The sequence below is a fragment of the Lissotriton helveticus genome, chromosome 12 (assembly GCF_964261635.1).
Source record: "Lissotriton helveticus chromosome 12, aLisHel1.1, whole genome shotgun sequence".
Taxonomy (NCBI): domain Eukaryota; kingdom Metazoa; phylum Chordata; class Amphibia; order Caudata; family Salamandridae; genus Lissotriton; species Lissotriton helveticus.
In genome coordinates, this window is record NC_136073.1 from 860,988,590 (window position 1) to 861,007,668 (window position 19,079).

At 45.1% G+C, this 19,079-nt stretch overlaps 1 protein-coding gene across 3 annotated transcripts in view; it reads right to left on the reverse strand.

Moving 5' to 3' along the window:
- UPF1 (UPF1 RNA helicase and ATPase) overlaps positions 1-19,079 on the reverse strand; it is a 276,443-nt gene that overhangs the window by 55,431 nt on the left and 201,933 nt on the right. For 2 of the 3 annotated variants that reach the window (XM_078669698.1, XM_078669699.1), the window contains exons 17-18: positions 12,874-13,045; positions 3,871-4,013 (exon numbers count right to left, since the gene is read on the reverse strand). In XM_078669698.1, the coding sequence (XP_078525824.1) occupies positions 3,871-4,013; positions 12,874-13,045 (315 nt within the window). The remainder of the gene's footprint in view (positions 1-3,870; positions 4,014-12,873; positions 13,046-19,079) is intronic. The other variant, XM_078669700.1, reaches the window with a different exon arrangement.

Consider the following 19,079-nt stretch of genomic DNA (forward strand, 5'->3'; position numbering starts at 1 on the left):
TGACTAGCTAATTTGTTCAGGTGCCAAGGGGGTCCTGGACAAAGGAGGGCAGCTCCCTTTCCTGAGAGGGGAGCCAGATTCGTGTTCCAAAGGTGGCAGCTCTTTGAAGCTTGCTGGCCTACGGAGAATAATCAGCAGGTCATCTTGAGGGAGGGTGTGTTACATCCTCTTCCCGGACAGGCTTTTGTTCTGGGTCTCCTGAAATCAAAAGGCTCTCACCCTAAGTAGTCAGAACAGCATCTCGGCTGGCAGACACCAGTCAGCAAGGACACCATCTGTGCCACTTACCTGAATGCCCTGACAAATTGGAATGGAACAAAGGATTTTAGACCCCTAAAATGCTCCACGGAATTACATGCTGGGCCGCTGGCAGCTTCAGGGACTGCTTCCTCAAAGCCTTCGGCAACGTAGCCCAGCAATCAGAGCACAACTAGTAGTTGTGGCTGCACTCCAGACACCACAAATGAGTTGTGGGTCAGTGACCAGAGCCGCAGGGTTTGAAACCGGTTTGCCTAGATGACATCCTCGACATACCTGGAGAAAAAGAGTCAACAAAATGTTGCAGAACGTCTGTCAAAAACTGATAGAGTGATAGCTCTTCTCTCAGATCAGCGCTGGCTGGTGCACAAAGAAAAGAGCAGACATGAGTGTGCCCAGGTGGCGCCTATATAGGTGACGCGGACATCACTTCTGGCTCAGATGACATGCACAGTCGACAGATGCCGCCTACCGGTGTGCAGGGGTACTGGTTTGAAAAATCTTCAGAATCCAGTCTGATGCCTGGGAAATTCAAAGGTGACACCCACTTGATTACACCAAATGCCATAGTTCACTTCACCATCACAGGATCCCCAGGCACCACCACCAAGCACCCCCCCCCCACCCAACTTCACACCGCTGCTGGAACAGATGCCAACACATCCCACCTCAATTAATCTTGAACAGGCTGTCAAAAACTTCTCTGCCTGGTTCACCCATTGTGGGGACAGAGTCACCCCTGTCAAACCCATTAAATCCAGGCGATCCACCAAGCAGGCAAGCTGGTACTTGGTGGAACAAAGAGCTGTGAAAATCTACTGCAAACGACTAGGAAGGAAATGTACCTACAGCAAACAGCCTACAGACAAAACTGTCTTGTGTGCCTGATTTTACTTGTTTGTTGAAAGTAATACACGACTTCTCTTCTTGCGTCTAGCGTGTGTAGGTCCCTTTCTGTTTGTGTCTTTGGTTCTCGGAAAAAAGCTGGCAGCTGCAATGCTTGATTGTAAACGAAGTGTGAGATCAACATTGGTAGGAACTGAAGGGATTGTCCTCATTACCACCTTGTCCTTGCATATTTGTAAATAGGGTTCTTGTACTGTGACAGCGATGAATGCAGCCATCTGGATTGTTAGGTACTTGAGCTGCGCTTTGTGCAGCATTGGTACAAATGGGATGCTATTGAGCAGAGTCAACACTTGGTTTTTATTTCAAAGCGTTGTGGGCACGATCGTTCTAGGATCGTTCCCTGGTGTTTTGAAACACTTTCCTAGGACTGCTCCAGCGTATGCTACTATAGTGTCAAGGTGGACCTTAACCGCATGCGCGCTAGCGGTTTTCCCGCTGCGCGCTGCGTTTAAAAAAAAGCCGCGTTACATGACGAGCTCAGCTCATCATGAGCGTACGAGCGGCGTAACTCAGGACGAGCTGAGCTCGTCATGAGCGCGGAAGGGGTTAAGGGAGGCTTGTGCTTGTCCCTCACCTAGGTGATGCTTAAGGTACCTGTGCATCATGTGTTCTTGTGCTCATTTTTCCTTTGCTTTGTGTGTGCTACACCAATGCATCTACATGATGACATCAGCAGGCTCGCTGACGCACCACCTCGTTGAATAAACTCGAAGGCTAAAAACGTAACTACATTAACACCTTACTACAAATCCTGTTAACTCCTATTTAAGCTACAGGCAACACGTAAATCCCTCCAGTCACACAGTAAAATCAGTACACTTTCTGACACATCACATGACCTGGAAATGATTTCAATACCCACCCACGTGTAAATGTAAATGTAGATGTAGTGTATTTTGTAAAGCGCACAGCTGCCCCAACGGGGCGTCCCGGCGCTGTATAACGCTGTGGAACCCTTCCTGGCTCTCCCTGTGAGATGCCTCTCTTGGGCGACCCCAAGGTGAAGCCAGGCATCCCAGTGTTGTAGGGGCAGTTGTGGAGATTAAGCAAGCTATTGCCCAGAGTTGCAGCGTGGGACCCATGATTAGAGTAGGCGCTGATGCGAGAATTATCGAGTCCGCATTAAGCCCAAGACCCTGCCGCGTCGGGACTTGAACCCTGGTCCCGGGCCTGATCTCTGCTTCAGAGTCTGCCACTCTAACCAGTGAGCCACACTTCTCCACGTGCACCAGTTCCCTAACATACAGAGCTTTGAGGACACTCCTGGGTCCTCAGTTGGTCGCAAAACCTTGATGAAGTCTGTCCAGGAAAGGGGGAAGATCCAACTTTACCATTTAAATCCATAGCTACTTAAAGATCGCTGATGCTAGCAAGCTACAAAACAAACACTGTACCGTCTCTTCCTCAGAGTGTGGATACAAGGTCCTAGATATTTGAAATATTTGCATGTTCTTTTGCCATGTGTACTACACCAACTATCTTTATTGTTCTCACCTCAACACTAAGGCAGTGTGTGCTTGCCCTGTACCATAATTAAAGCTAGTTATGATGCTGCATGAGCACCTACACCATTATCTAGGAGTGCTCCACAAGTGACCACTATAGTTGTGGTTGTAAGTTTTTTATTGTAATCAATGCTGCTATTGACCTTTGTATGATTTGTCTATGTATGAATTAGACAGCATGTGAAATATTCTTTGATTGGACTACACAAATGCTTGATCAGTAAGATAAAATAATATAGGGAACTTTAGCCTTGGTCCTGAAGAAAGCCATATGGCCTTTACGAGTGAAACTTAATGGCTCAAACATGTCGACCTTAGATGTTGGAGTACATTGCATACTCTAGGGATATTCTCTGTTTTTAACCTTCAATTAAGGAAACCTGCAGGGAATTTTAATTTGAGATACCGAGGTACCCTAAAAAAAGAGCATCACTAGTCAACCTTGTAGAGCCAACCCAAACATCAAGTATTTTGGGTGAGGACCCAAGCATGAAGCATGTGACCAGTGGAGCTGGTGGGTGAGAGTCCTTTTAAAAACTAACTAGGCACCCCCTTCCCATACAGAACCAAAAAGGGACTAGAGACATTTAGTCAGGACTTCTCTCTTCAGTGACATTGGTTATGTAAGGCTCCAGTCACCTCAGAGGAAGAACTGAGTTGACCCGCAGCTCTATGATGCCGTCTACAAGCATGCAGGGAGTATGCTGAAAAATCTTCAGGATCCAGTCTGGCATATGGGGATATGCACAAGGTGAAGAATCTGCAGTTAGGCGGATCCATCATAAGTGATTGAGCCAGGGTGGTACCTTATATGGCTCTGTGATGTTCTACCTGGAGCTAAAACGAGCAGAGACTGAATCAACACCTCAGCACAGGGGGGCTATTTCAAATTTGCCAATTCAGTCTGTTGCCTGGAGGAGATCCGCAAGTCAAAGTATCCACCAGAATCAGGAGTTTTCACCCAATGTATGAATGACTACTTTTACAAAATCTCCCCTAGGGTACAGGATTTCATGTGTAACAAAATAGTGAAGAAATTTCTCTAAAGAACAGCCAGTAATGAAAAATTAACAAATCTAAATTCATTTATAAATAGTAAATGCTCCAAGTGAATCTCAGCAATTGCCCAGAAACAAATGAAATGAACACATTACTGATAAAGAGAAGCACTACTTCACATGATCAATCATTTCTATACCTTGCTCTGGTGAGGGCTACATTCAGACGTCGAGGATCATTTAGAAATCCAATCCCCTGGTGTTCATTGGCTCTCACACATGAAAGGATGATAAAGTCTTTCTCCCGTCCTTGGAAAGCATCCACACTTGCAATTTCCACTTCCTAGAAGGCAAAAGTCCAGTGTGTTAAACACAAATTTCCACTTTATCTTGTAACCAGATAATTTGTTTTTAGGTAGGGTTTTACTGGTCTGCTGGCTCTCCAGAAGCATGTCTTTAATATACCTCTCCAAATATAATCCATGGGTGCAGGGAAAGGCTTCAGGACAGGTGGACTGGAAGCTGGGAGAGGAATTGAGACCAACCCTGTCCTGTTCACTTCCCCAAGGTTAACTGCTTTGAAGTTAGCCGTCTGTTTCTATACTATACTTAAATTTTAAAAAGACACTGATCAACTTAGATTTCCATTAGCATTCCAGACTGACTCTGGGCATTGGAGAAACTGATGTTCCGCTCAGTTAGAGTTTTCCATAGCCAGCATGAAAGGCTATCCATGACAGAGTTTGTGAAATAGTTTAGAGATTGAGTGGAAGAGACGGAAACCTCGGTTAATCCTTGAGGCCTGGAAGGCGAACTGGGAGGCAGTTAGGCGAGGGAAGCTTGTTGAATGCTCAACTCTGCATATGCACATTCTTTTCATTTGATTCAAATGTCAAAACCGGAAGGCAACATTGGAAAAAAACAAAAGGCCAGGCTGACCCAACCGTTCATCTTATTATCACAGACAGAATTTCAGGAATGGCAGTCACAAAAATGTCTGGGTGAAATTAAATATATGGGATAAGAGTTCATTTCACATCCACAGTTCAGGGTTTGGCACCAATCCATGATGGGAACAGATAATGTAGGAAGAACAAAAATCACCAAGTAGTAAGGATGGAAGCCTTGAATGTTGATGACATACTGGAGTCCTTAGAGGACCCACAAAAGATGCAGTTTGCCTTGCACAAGATATTCCGAATGTAATGAAACTGAAAAAAGGTGTTTTGTTAAGGGTGCCACTTAAGAGAGACAGATCACTTGAAAAATCCTCCTAAAACTTTGATGAACAAATATGCAAATTTTAGCTCGAGGCAGATATCAAAATACCAAATGTTGGAGAATATGGGAAAAGGGCATGGGTGTCACCGAAGGGCATGGGTGTCACCGAAGAGGAAATCGAATGGATAGAAATACTTCTCAACGGAAAAGCACATTAAGCAAACAATGGGGAAAAATCAACCCAGGTACTGGAAAGTGTGGAGAAATAGGTTGGCATATGCCTAGGTGTTGCCGTTTATACCCTCTACAGGACTATATAGTTCAGTTACTGGATGAGGTTCTGGAGTATGACATAGGGCACAGAAGCAGTACTATTGGATTTCTGCACCCATATTAAAGCGCAGACATCGGTGCAGGGCAAGTTGTAGCATTCATGCCTGTGACATATCCCTTGGGTAGGGATTTTTTTGATTGCTATCAATACCATCCTCTCTGTATGAACTTGAATAAATGATTCCTCTATATTTAGGGCTTGCAACTCACTATCACTAGATGTGATGGCAAACGGACAGGCTCCCCCCTTGCCACAAATCTGCCACCATCATCCCAATCCTAAAAAAAACGGGCGCAGACCCAACAGCGCTAGCAAATTATCAGCCCATCTCCCTTCTTCCCTATCTGGCCAAAGTCCTCGAACGCCACGTCACTAAAGTCCTCACCTCTTTCATCGAGGACAGCGGCTTTCTCGCTCCTTGCCAAGCAGGTTTTCGCCCTCTCCATTCCACCGAAAAAGTGGTGGTCTCGGTTTTAGACACACTTAGAGAGGGGCTAGACGCTAACCTCCCACAGGCATTGGTTCTTCTTGACTTGTCGGCCGCCTTCGACACGGTGGACCACACCATCCTCCTTTCCCGTGTCGAGGCGGCAGGCATTGGAGATTCAGCCCTGGCTTGGCTCAGTTCATTTTTGAGCGATCGCTCACAGGCAGTCCATCTGGCGAATTTCTCCTCCCAAGCCCGCAAAGTGCAATGTGGCGTCCCTCAGGGATCTTCTCTTCCCCTCTCCTTTTTAATTTATATATCTTTCCGCTCATTTCTGCCTTACAGAGGATGGAGGTCACGGTGTTTAATTACGCCGATGATCTCCAGCTCATCTTTAACCTCTCTAATTCTTCTGAATCTATCTTTAATTTTCAGTCTGTGATGGTCTTTATCAGGGATTGGATGAGCTTCAACCACCTCAAGCTCAACCCTGATAAGACCGAACTCCTTCTCACTGGCGGCAAACTCAACCCTTGGTCTCCCATCTTTTGGCCCCCCTCTTTTGGTTCATCCCCTTCTCCCTCTTCCTCTGTTAAGACGCTGGGAATCACCCTCAACCAACAACTCACCTTACACTCTCAGATCAGCACGGTGGCTTCCTCCTGCTTTTTTATTTTGCGCACTATCCGTAAGATCTCACGGTTCTTTTCCTTTCCTGCTCTTAAATTGATCCTGATGGCTATGGTCCTTTCCCGTTTAGACTACGGGAATGTCCTGTACAATGGTGCCCCTGCGTACACCATCCGACGGCTCCAATTGGTGCAAAACCAATCTGCCCGCCTGGTCTATGGTTTACCCAAATCATACCATACTACTCCCCTCCCAAGATCCCTCCATTGGCTCCCTATCAGAGAAAGGGCCCTCTTCAAGATAGGATGCATTACCTTCCAGGCTCTCGCAGGAACAGCTCCAGCGTTCATCAAGTCCAAAATCAAACCCTATATCCCCAGCAGACAACTGCGCTCTTCTTCTCTGTCCCTCTTGGTGGTACCCAGGTTCAAGAAGAGCAGAATGGGAGGTTCCAATTTCTCCGTCCTTGCTCCACAATTTTGGAACTCTCTTCCTCTCCTCATGAGATCTAAAACATCCTACCTGGAGTTCCGCAGCACCCTAAAAACCTTTCTGTTCTCACAGGCTTTTAAAATCTAAACCATCTCCCCATCCCACTCAGGAACCACCCTCCTCAACAGCGCCATGAAACCGCCTGGTGTACGAGCGCTCAATAAATATTTTTAAATTCAAATTCAAATACCTTGCATGACAGAAAATAAACGTCGCAAGAGTGCATTAGCTCACAATTAGGACCCATTAATCTTGTGAGAATAAGATAACCAAGCTGGCAATGGAGCCGCCCTTGGAAGAATCACCTTGTTAAGGCCATCCATGAATGCCTTTGATGGGTTATCTTAAAAAGCGACGAACATTGTTTGTTCTGCATACAGACTGCCAGGGAAACCAAGTGTAGACAGTTAAATGCATGTCTGGACAGAATCTTCTAGCATATATTTGTTTACTAGTATTCATAGGGTCGGTTTACCAATGCGTAGTGGGCAACTTTTCCCCACTTACCAGCAAAGCCAGTGAGCCTAGGGGCGGGTTACATGCCTTGCTCCGGATTTCCATACACTACTCCTCGGAAGGTTCAAGAAACGAAATTTTAAGACCTCAGGTATCACATTGCTGGGTTAAACTGCTTGAGTTTTGGATGCCTGAGGTGACGATGCTGGATAAGGAGATCTGGAATAAGCAGCAGTTGTTCGTGCAGAGATATCGTCAGTAGCATGGAGTACCAAGATTGCCTTGTCTAAGTGGTTACCACTAGAAGTAGGGGCATTGACACCTACCTCAGTCCACAAAAAGCAGTATCTCACTGAAAGAGGTGGAAAAGCATAAGCAAATGTTCCTAAGGTTGAGAGCCACCATGCAGTCGCCCATGTGGACCAGCAGGACCATTTCTTGGAAGATATGTCATGTGAAAGTGGTGCAATAGGATGCACCTGTTCAACGGCCTGAGTTCTAGGATAGGACACAGAGTTCAATCCTTTAAGTGGAACAGGAATTAATTTCCGTGACCAAGCTGGCGAGGGGGCCACTAGCTCAATGGCTCCTTAGCAAGCAGGCCTCAGGGCTGAAAGTGCAGCAGCTTCCTTTGGCGGGACACAAACACTAGGAGTGAAGGAAGGCCTGAGTGTGGGCGAGGGCCCCAGACATTTGCTGCTGCCTCAGCGAGATCCTGCTGGGGCCTAAGTACTTGGTCCAAAGTGGACAGTGACTGCCGTTGGTGGCTGGGACTGAACGGATGGCTGCTGTGTGCCTGCCTAATATGCATGTGACTGGCTCGTAGAGCAGACTAGAGGTCCAGCTTGAGCCAGAGGCAGTAGTAGGCGAGATCCCCCTCTGGAGGTTGTGTGGGCCAGGGACCTGCCAGGAGACCGGACAGACTGTGGAGCAGAGTGGGGTCCAGTTGCCCCCTGCGGGAAGCCTCATTGTAGGGCCAAAACTATTTGGGCAGCCATTGCGGAGCAGTAGGGGAGCGCACGTGGGCTAACTGTGCCAGCCCGACTTACCCCCCCCCCCGACCCACCTTGGGTTTGGCTACACTGGACACACAGACGCCGTCTGCAGGCCCCCTCTACCGTGGGTGTCTCGGGTGACGAAAAACAGATGCTTCAGGACATTTCTGCACCTAGCCATCCTGGCCCAAGGAGAAGAGGACCAAAGGTGTCCCCACGTTCCCGAGCATAGTGAGACCAGAGCCCCCGTGGTGGTTCAGCCTGAATGGTCTACAAGTCTCCGCTTGCAGCCTCTTTCTAACCGGAACATTCCCCATTAAAGTGAATGGGACTCCAGACACTAACACACCTGGACTATCCAGAGCCTCCCGAGGTGACTTGTTGGTGCAGCCTTGGACCTTGCCCCATACTCACTTTGAGTCCATAAGGTTGGTCCCGTAAGTCGCTGTAAAGCACCTGTATGCAGACTATGTCTTTCCTCCATAGGGTAACATTACCGCTTCAGAAATTGCACTGTATCCATATTTAAATGCAGTAACAATTTATAACTCGGAAAGTACTTACCCGATTCCTATGATTTTGGTATCTTAACTCATATAAAGGTATGTTATTTTTATAAATTGGTATCAGATTTCTTCTGAGTGTTTCTCTCACTTACTGCCTCTATATGTGCAATAAATGCTTAGCAGTACCCTCTGATATGCCCAACTGCTCGCCCAGGCTACCACAAAAGAGAGAATTTGGGGTGACATATCTGCCTCGGTAATTTCTTTGGGGTTTGCTTTGATTTTTTACACAGTGTACCACTATATAAAGAGCTAGCTTCCTACACCTACCAGCTATTTATTTTTCAAAGGTAGCTTACAATATGAGGCTTAATCCCCAAACGAATTAGCTTTAGAAGTAATAGTGTTTGGAACAGGGTGACATACTTGACTGGCATTCAAGTAAGGAGTGCTTGCATTCTCCAAGAGAAGTTTCTGTGAAACAAGACAAAAAAAACTTTCCTGTGTGACTGCATCGTTCTTTGAATACTGCTTTCCAATTTATCCATGATACTTGGCAATCCTCTGAAAATGTTATTCAATTAAGTTGCTGCCAATAAAGTGAGGCTTTCACCTTACAGAAACAAAACCTTCCCATTTCCACTCCTCTATTCTTTCTCATCAAACATCACAGGCTAAACTGTCTACCCAGCAACAGTTAAGTGGAACCTGACATTTAGCAAATAGTTAAACAGCTATGATAGTGCTTCTGTCATCCATCTTCTATCTCGCTTAATATTCTCACTGATCCATACCAGCTGTAGTGCCAATATTCTTTCAATTTTGCTAGATACATCCACTATCTCTTCCATTAGTGGACATTACTACATATGCACACTGGTCTTGTTCACTTACCTGTAGGTCACCCTGTTAATGTCTTAATGCAAATGATTCCTTCGAACTGAGCTCTCCTATCCCTAGACTAGTCCCAAAATATTATTCCTCTATAACCAAACACACACCTTCCTTATCTTCAGTAACTGTAAAAAGTGGTCACTTATCTTGCAACCTTTGAATCGGTCTGTCTCATTTGAACTTTCTAGCTCTGGTATCTTCTAGTTTTCATAAGGTGGGAATTTTATGAATACCTAATGCGCCCATTGGAACGGGAGGAAATAATCTGGGCACTAGCGGGGATGAAATAGAGTAGCGCGCCGGGAGTGGATGGCCTTACGGTCACATTCTACAAAGCATTCCAGGATCAGCTGCTCGCTCACCTAGCTACGCTGTTCGAGTAGATGTGTGTTGGTGGAATCATGCCACCTTCAATGAGGGAGGCGATCATTGTGGCGATACTGAAACCGGACAAGTCCCCAACTGATTGTTCCTCGTATCGCGCCTTGTCGCTCCTCAACGTTGACACCAAGATATATGCCAATATCCTGGCAACTCGCATTACATCCCTAGTCCCGAATTCTACTGGTGCCAGAGCAAGCGGGCTTTGTTCCTGATAGGAGCCTGACCTATAAACTTAGAACAGTATTCGGGGTGATACAACACACCCGCCAGGACGTACCGGCAGTCACAGTATTTTTCGATCTGGAAAAGGCCTTCGATTCGGTAGAGTGGCTCTTTATGAAACTGGTGCTGACTAAGATGGGACTGGGAGGCATATTCTTACGAATGGTAGGGGTATTATATAGTTCCCCAACTGCGATATGATTCCCAGAATACGAACTGATAGTTTCTGCTTACGCAGACGGCACACTGCTCAATGTGCGGGACCCGGATAGTAACCTGTCCCCCATACTGAGGGAAGTGGTCAAATTTGGTTTGTTAGCGGAACTAGCAGTCAACTGGTCTAAATCTATAGTTTTTTTCCACTTACTCCGGCTACTGTGCCCTTGGAGCCGGGCTATCCACTGCAGTGGACCATGGAGCCGCCCCGGTATTTAGGAATTAAGGCACACTGACTCGGAGGTGGTCTTCCGTGAGACCTATAGGGTAGCTGTTAGCAGACTAGAGAGTGACAGAGAACTGGATCCGGCTGCCGTTGTCACTGGTAGGACGGATCTCGCTAATGAAAACGGTAATACTCCCTCGATTTCTGTTCACTAACATTCCTACGGTGCTTCCAGGAATTTTTTTCGCACGCTCACATTGCTCCAGATAAAGCAAGTGTGGGCAGGGAAACAGGCTAGGGTTAGGTGGAGGTCCTCACACTTCCTTACCATCTGGGAGGACTAGGTGCTCCGGACTTTGATTTGTACTACAGAGCAGCACAGGGGACCCATGCTCTTTACTGGAACCATGGCCTTCCTGACACCCCCCATATCCAGACTGAGAGGGGCGCAGCGACGCCACTCTCGCTACCTGCTATGCTGTTTACCCCGTTAGACTGTAGGACAGGGATTCTAGACTCTATAAACGCTGCCAGGCATGCGTGGCAGCACTTGTGGAAACTACAAGCGGGGGCGATACTTTACTCGCCGCTTGCCCCCTTGGACTGGTGCCGTTGGCTGCCTTCGTACACAGAGGAGTGACAAAAGCGCTCGGCTCTATAAAAGTCATAACGATAGGGGATCTGTTCAATGATGGGAGAGCCAAGACATGGGAGGAGCTGGAGAAACCGGACCAACAGACATCGCTCTTGTATAAATTCCAATTCCATAGAACGAGACAGGCACTGGTGGGAATCTTGGGCATTGATTTGGTGCAACAGCCAGAAGTGGTGCCACTCACATACGTGATAAAAGCTACCTCTCCAACTCAAATTGTATCCAAAATTTACAAATTAGCACTGGGGTACAGAGAAAACTTTTACACCAAAGCTAGACTTGCGGGGCAAACGGATCTGGAACTAGAATTAGATGAGGAGACCTGGAAGTACTGCTGCAAAAGTACTAAGCGAATTTCGCTAAATGGAGGCACAGGCTCATCCATTTAACATTTTTGAATAGAGTATATTACACGCCAGAGAGACTATGCAGATATAGAATGAGCGACACGGCGTAAAGTGAGCGATGTGGCGATAGCATGGAAGATTTTCTACACTTGGCTTGGGCATGTCCTGGGGTGGCTAGTTTTTGGGCATGTGTACTTCAAGAGATAGGGGCATGATAGACATGCAGTTGGCACCAGATCACTTGCTTGCTTTGCTGGGGTATTCTAAGCCGATGCCACAGGCAGTGCGTAGATTGGCTGACATGAGTATGCTAATTGCTAAGCGTAGAGTAGTGATATGCTGGTCAAAAGGCCCGACTCCAACTATTGCGGACTGGCACAGAGACTTGCTGTATTGCAGTACGCAAACCGAAAATGTGTGAGTTACTCCCACCACGTAGTCGTCCCAAAAATATTTGGGCACTGTACAAGACATACCTCACGACCAAAGACAATGATGCCGAAGGCATTGACATTGCCAGGTGTGTCGACGAAGATGAGTAGGCCCAGCAACCTAGAGAACCCACTGGTTAGAACATCGGGGATTGGAATGACAAATTGCTGGTGGTCACTGTAATAGTAGGCTTAATGGGTGGGTGTGGAGCCTACATTAAATAAGCCTGGACTGTGCTGGAAATAGGCTACAAATGCGGTCGCAAAACTTGATTGAAAGTGTGGATAACAGGAAATATACAGTTACTATGGATAAGATTTACTGTAGCAAGCTGTGCTGGGGATTGTTTACTTTTCTTGCTGTATAAGCTGGTTATGCTGAATGATGTCAGATCTTTGTTATTATTAAATGTTAATAAAGTACTTAATAAAAAAAGTGGGAATTTTATAAGGGATGTATGATGCATAGTGTAGATTTTCAGAATGTGAACAAAACAACATCACCAGCACATTAACACTGGCAAAGAAACATTTTAAGGTACTAGAGCAGTGTAGATGGGCACATCTAGAGCAGCATAAACTAAAATAAAGCATTTGGCGGCAAGTGGATGGCACAGTTTGCATTCGAAAGTGATCAATGTTTGTAACCATGGCAATAATTATTCTTCCTTAGAACTGCTAGGCAACACAAATTATCAAAACTGGCGATTTCTTAAACAGAGTTTAGTGATGATGGGCAAAGAGATCGAATAATATTGTGATCTCCATAGACAAAAAAAATTGAAGCAAAAAAATTGCTGAAATTTAAAATATTATAGAAATCGTACATTTTGAGACTGTACCTGGTAGAGTTTTGTATGCAATGACCCACTGAACTGCATGTACTGCACCAGGTAAGACCGCTGTCCCTCATATGGAGTAATGATACCAATCTGATCTGGCTTGGCACCTGCTTTCAATAACTTTGTAGTGATCTTTTCAACATTTGCAGCTTCCGTTCTAAGAAAAAATTGGAAAATGTTTAATAAATCGTTAACTACTTAAAGCACATTCATTTAAAAAGCGACAATTCTGAAGCAAGAATTTATTGCAAGTAGTGTCTTGGGATGTACCACATCAAATAGACTGACCAAATGGGATTTTTCCATCCGCGTTCAGAAAAACGTTGCTTTTTGGAAATAGACAAATCAAATTACTGGTGAGATTTAGAACATCTGGGTTGTGTAAAATACTGTACTTTTTTTGAAAGTTTGGTGCCACAAACCAGTGTATGAAAGTATACGTAGGATGCTTTGCCTCAGGTCAATCCGCTCAAAATCATAATCTAAGTTTACCAGTTTTTCCCCCATCAATTACAATTAAGTTAAGACATTCTGGAAAATATGCATTGCAAGAACAAAGACACCTATTTAAAAATAACTTTCAACCGATATGGCATCATAGAAGACCCCAATTTACTTTGTCTTGCAAAAGTTACTACCTGCAATCGAGCTACTCATGCCGGGAGGTCCTTAAACTTTGTAATACTGCCTATAAAAACATCACGGTTGAGGAACTTGAGACCAGACTTGTATCAAAGTAGTGACTTACAGAAGCTCCAACGGAAGAAACTTTGCTTAGTTTTTTGAATGCAGTAGAATCAGGAATGGAAGACAGACCTCCCATTCTGAGTAAGGCTAAAAAAGAATAACTGCATGGGATTTAATTAAGGCTTCCTGTTTTCCATTTTGACTGAATTTTACAGATCCATACAGTGTTTTCGGTCTACATTTATTTTTAACAATGGAAAAGTGTGGCTTCTTTAGAGTGACTTTCAATATTCAGTTTTATCAGTTCCAGGCCAACCACTTGGCAGATAAATGGAACGGGCTGTCAAAAACAAGATGAGATTTCCTTAATTAACACGTCAACATCCATTTGCAGTATAATGCTAATATTTACCTGAAGGTTTATTGTTATGTTAGACTTGCCTGCTTAATTTGCTGAAGCATGATAGGCATCAAAGTATGGAAAATGCTACTTACCAGTATTCATCTGTTCTTGGCATGTAGAGCTGCAGAGTCTCACACTAAGCATTAGATCGCCACCTGGTGTTGGGCTCGGATGATTGCATTTTGTTGTCTTCTTTGGAAGCAGTCTTTGTAGTGACGAGATAGGTGACTCCTCCCTTGGACAATAGTGCGCATGGGTATAGACTCCATCCTTGGATTGTTTTTCGCCAAGATGGGAAATGATGGAGTTAGTAGAAAGAGAAAAATGATGTCCATGTGTGTATATCTAATTAAGATAGAACTGGAACAGATACAGGTCCCGGGGAGGCAGGTGGACGTGTGAGACTCTGCAGCTCTACATGCCTAGTACAGATGCATACTGGTAAGTAGCATTTTCCGTTCGAGGCATATGAGCTGCACATCTAACACTGAGCATTGATTATACAGCAGTATCTCCCTTAGTGGTGATCGCCTGTATCTGTTGCAGTACTTTGAAAGAGAGTTTTGAGGACAGCTTGGCCTACAGCAGCTTGTTGCTTTGCTTGCACGTCAACACAATACTGTTTAGTGAAGGTATGTATTGTAGACCACGTTGCTGCTTTGCATGTCTTCTAGGGGAATGTTTCCTAAGAAAGCCATAGAGGCTCCTATTTTGCGTGTGGAATGCGCTATAGGAGGAATTGTTAATGTATGTTTTGCTTTTTGATAGCAAATGTGTATGCATTTTAAAATCCACCTAGCAATTCCAGCTTTGGAGATGGGGTTGCCTATATGTGGTGGGGAGAAAGCTACAAACAATTGTTTTGTTTTTCGGAAGGGTTTTGTTCTATCAATGTAATAGAGAAGGGCTCTTTTACGTCTAGCGTGTGTAGAGTTCTTTCTGCTACAGAGTCTGGGTTTTGAAAAAAAACTGGCAACTCTATAGATTGGTTTAGATGAAATGGAGTAATGACTTTAGGAAGGAATTTGGGGTTTGTCCTTAGTACCACTTTGTTACGGTGTAATTGTAGAAAAGGTTCTTGAATTTCACTAACTCTCCTGAGAGAGGTAATAGCGATAAGGGAAGCTGTTTTCCATGTGAGGAATTGCAGTTCACATTTGTGATAAGGCTCAAAAGGAGGTCCCATGAGCCTGACAAGGACAATATTTAGGTTCCACACCGGAGAGGGTGGTAACCTAGGAGGAATGATTCTTTTTAATCTTTCCATAAATGCTTTAATTGCAAGTACTCTAAATAATGACGGATGCTGTCTGTTTTGTAGGTACGCAGCCATGGCTGCAAGATGAAGACGTATGGATGACTATGCTAGATTACATCTCTGTAAGTGTAAAAGGTAGCAGATGATATTCTGGATAGAGGCATCCAGGGGATCAATTTGGTTATTGTTGCAGTAAATGGCAAATCATTTCCATTTTGCTGCATACCAAGCTCTAGTAGTAGGTCTTATGGCTTCTTTAATGACATTCATACAGTTTGGTGGTAGGTTAAGATAACCAAACTCTAAGACTTCAGGAGCCAGATTGCCAGATTCACTTGACTTGGATCTGGATGTCTGATGTCTCCATGGTTCTGCGTTAGCATGGATGGTGTGAGACACAGTTTTTGGTGTGGAACTAGAGAGAGTTCTAGTAGTGTTGTGAACCACGGTTGGCGAGCTACTAAGATCATTTTGAGGGATTCTTGTCTTAGTTTGCACACTACTAGTGGTATTAGTGGGAGTGGTGGAAAAGCGTACGCAAATCTGCCTGACCAGTTCATCCATATCGCATTGCCCTTGGACAACGGGTGTGGAAACCTGGCGGCGAAGGTTGGGCATTTTGCATTTTTGTGTGTGGCGAACAGATCTATGTCTGGATGATCCCACTTCTGTACTTGTAATGTAAATTGTAATTTGTACTTGTAAAGCGCACTAATACCCATGGGTGTCCTGGCACTGTAACGCATACCGCTGTGGAACCCTTCATGGCTTTTCCCTGTGAAATGTCCACTCCTGGGCACCCCCAAAGTGAAGCCAGGCATCCCAGCGCTGTTGGGGCCGTTGTGGAGATTAAGCAAGCTATTGCCCAGAGTTGCAGAGTGGGACCCATGATTAGAATAGGCACCAAGGCTAGAATTATCAGGTCCGAGGATATTGAGCCCAAGACCCGCCGAGGCGGGAATTGAACCCTGGTCCCAGGCCAGACCTCTGCATCAGTAACATAGCAGTAGGTACAAAAGAGAAAGGAAAGGCCTAGGCCTCATCATCATTGCGGATGTAGTTCCCATTCGTGAATCTGTTGTGTCTGCCGACTTAACAGATCTGCTATCTGATTGTGAACTCCGGGAAGGTGTTCTGCTAACAGATATAACTTTCGTGGAATGGCCCATCTCCAAATGTTTTGTGCAAGCTGGGACAGTTGTAGAGAGTGCCCCCCCCCCCCCCCCCTGTTTTTGTATATTGTACATGGCTGTCATGTTGTCCGTACGGATTAATACAGCTTTTATTTTGTACATGTACTTGGAAAGACTTGAGCGCTAAGAATATCGCTAGCAGCTCTAGGTGATTGATGTGGAGCACTTTTTGTTGAGTGGTCCATTTTTCTTGAGTTGTATGGTGTAGGAGATGGGCTCCCCATCCTGTGAGGGATGCATCTGTTGTAGTACTATTTGTGGAACAGGCTTGAGGAACTGCCGCCCTTTGGACAAGTTTTTGGTGTTCCACCGCTGCAGAGAGCGATGTGTGCGGCGGTCTACCAACACCAGGTCTGTAAGTTGCCCTTGAGCTTGGTTCCACTGTCTTGCTAGGCATTCTTGCAATGGGCGCATTTGCAGTCTTGCATATGGTACAATAAAAATGCAAGATGCCATCATGCCTATTAGTTGCATGAACACTCTGGCTGGGAGAAAGTGTTGGTTCTGGAACCTTGTGACTAAGGCTCTGTATTCTGGCTGGACTGGGATACGCTAGAGCTGTAGACGTGTTTATTGTAGCCCCTAGGTACTGATGTACATGAGAGGGCTGGATATGCGACTTGGTGTAGTTGATTGTGAATCCTAAGTCGTGTAGTGTTTGAATTGTTTGAGATGTGTGTTGGACACACTGATTGAATGATTTGGCTTTTATGAGCCAATCGTCTAGGTATGGGAAGACATGGATGTGCTGTCTTCTGAGATGTGCTGCTACTACTGCTAGGCACTTTGTAAACACTCTTGGTGCAGTTGTGACTCCAAATGGAAGGACCTTGAACTGATAGTGTTGTCCTTCTAGTACAAACCTTAGATACTTCCTGTGAGAAGGATGTATGGGAATGTGGAAGTAGGCGTCTTTTAGATCTAGCGTAGTAAGGAAGTCGCCTTGTTGCAACAATGGGAGCACTTGTGAAGTGATCATATGAAAATGATTGAGTATGTACAGATTGAGGGGACTGAGGTCGAGAATCAGTCTTAGTGTCCCATCCTTCTTTGTTATTAGGAAATATAGTGAGTAAAGCCCCTGTTTCTTGATGATGTAATGGAACTATTTATATTGCGTCTTTTTGATGCAATGCTAGAACTTCTTGCTTGAGCAGCGTAAGATGTTCTGCAGACATTGGACGCTGTCTGGGTGGTATATGTGGAGGGGTAGTTGTAAGTTCTAGGCAGTAGCCATACTGGATAATCTGTCTTACCCACTTGTCTGTTGTGATGGAATTCCAAACAGGTAGGGACTGTGTTAGTCTGCCCCTTACAGGAGTGGAATGCTGTTGGGGGAGCTGAAGAAAGTCACTGTTTTGTGGAGGGTGAGGTTCGACTATGGTTATTTCCTCAACCTCTTCCTTTATTGTTGTTGCCTCTATAGCCTCTTCGAAAATATCCTCTATTGGAAGATGTTTGTGTGTTAGTTTGAAAGGAAGAAAACAAGTTACTTACCTGTAACTTTGGTTCCCCAGTATTGGTAACGTTCATAGATTCCCATGCTTTGTATCATTCCCAGTCGTCGGAATGGGAGTCTCAGTAACCAAAAAATAACATAGCAGTAGGTACAAAAGAGAAAGGAAAGGCCTAGGCCTCATTCCCTTTTGTAGCATATCCGCCTCTTTTTGTAAAAGAGACCAAACTAGGCATCAGCCAATCAGAAAAGCCTCACCCCTTACAACCCTCCTGAAGGAACCTCAGAGCCTCAGATTTTCGCAGCCGTTGCGTATTAGTAACCATATCTGCTGGAGGCTGAGCTTTCCTTGGGGAGGCGGGCGGGCGCATGGGAATCTATGAAAGTTACCAAAACTGGGGAACCAAAGTTACAGGTAAGTAACTTGTTTTCTTGCCCCAGTATTGGAACTTTCATAGATTCCCATGCTTTGTATCAGAGTAGCAAGCAGTAAGCAATCCAGCACATTTTGCCGCATAAACATACATTGCAAAAGCCATCAGTATTCCAAAGATACAAAATGTGTAAACAATGAAGGAGGGATAAAAAAAGAAAGCTCACCAATCAGTGGAAGAGGTTCCTCAGTATCGCTTGGCCCACAGCCGTGTCCTCTTGCATCAAGGAGTCCAAGCAGTAATGTCTTGTAAAGGTTTGCACTCTGCTCCATTTTGCAGCCCTGCAAATGTCTTTGATGTGCACTCCCGCAAAGAGTGCCGATGAAGAAGCCACAGATCTTGTGGAATGTGCTCTAACTCTGCTGGTTAGCGGCTTCCCCGCTGTTGAGTGGCAATAGAGAATGGCACTAGAGATCCATCTTGCAATACTTTGTTTTGAAAGAGGCAGGCCCTTGCGAGGACCCCCAAAAGCAATGAAAAGTTGCGAGGATTTACGGAATTCCTTGGTGCGATCCAAATAAAATTTCAAGCACCTTTGCACGTCCAGAGAATGCAGTGACCTTTCCGCCGGTGTGGAAGGGTGAGGAAAGAAAGATTTAAGAATCACCGGCTCATTTAGATGAAAATCCGAAGGGACTTTAGGTATGAACCTTGGATTAGTCCTTAAGATTACTGTATTCCTCTTGAATTGGAGAAACGGCTCCTGAATTGTGAGAGCTTGTAACTCTCCAATGCGTCTCGCGGAAGTGAGGGAAAGAAG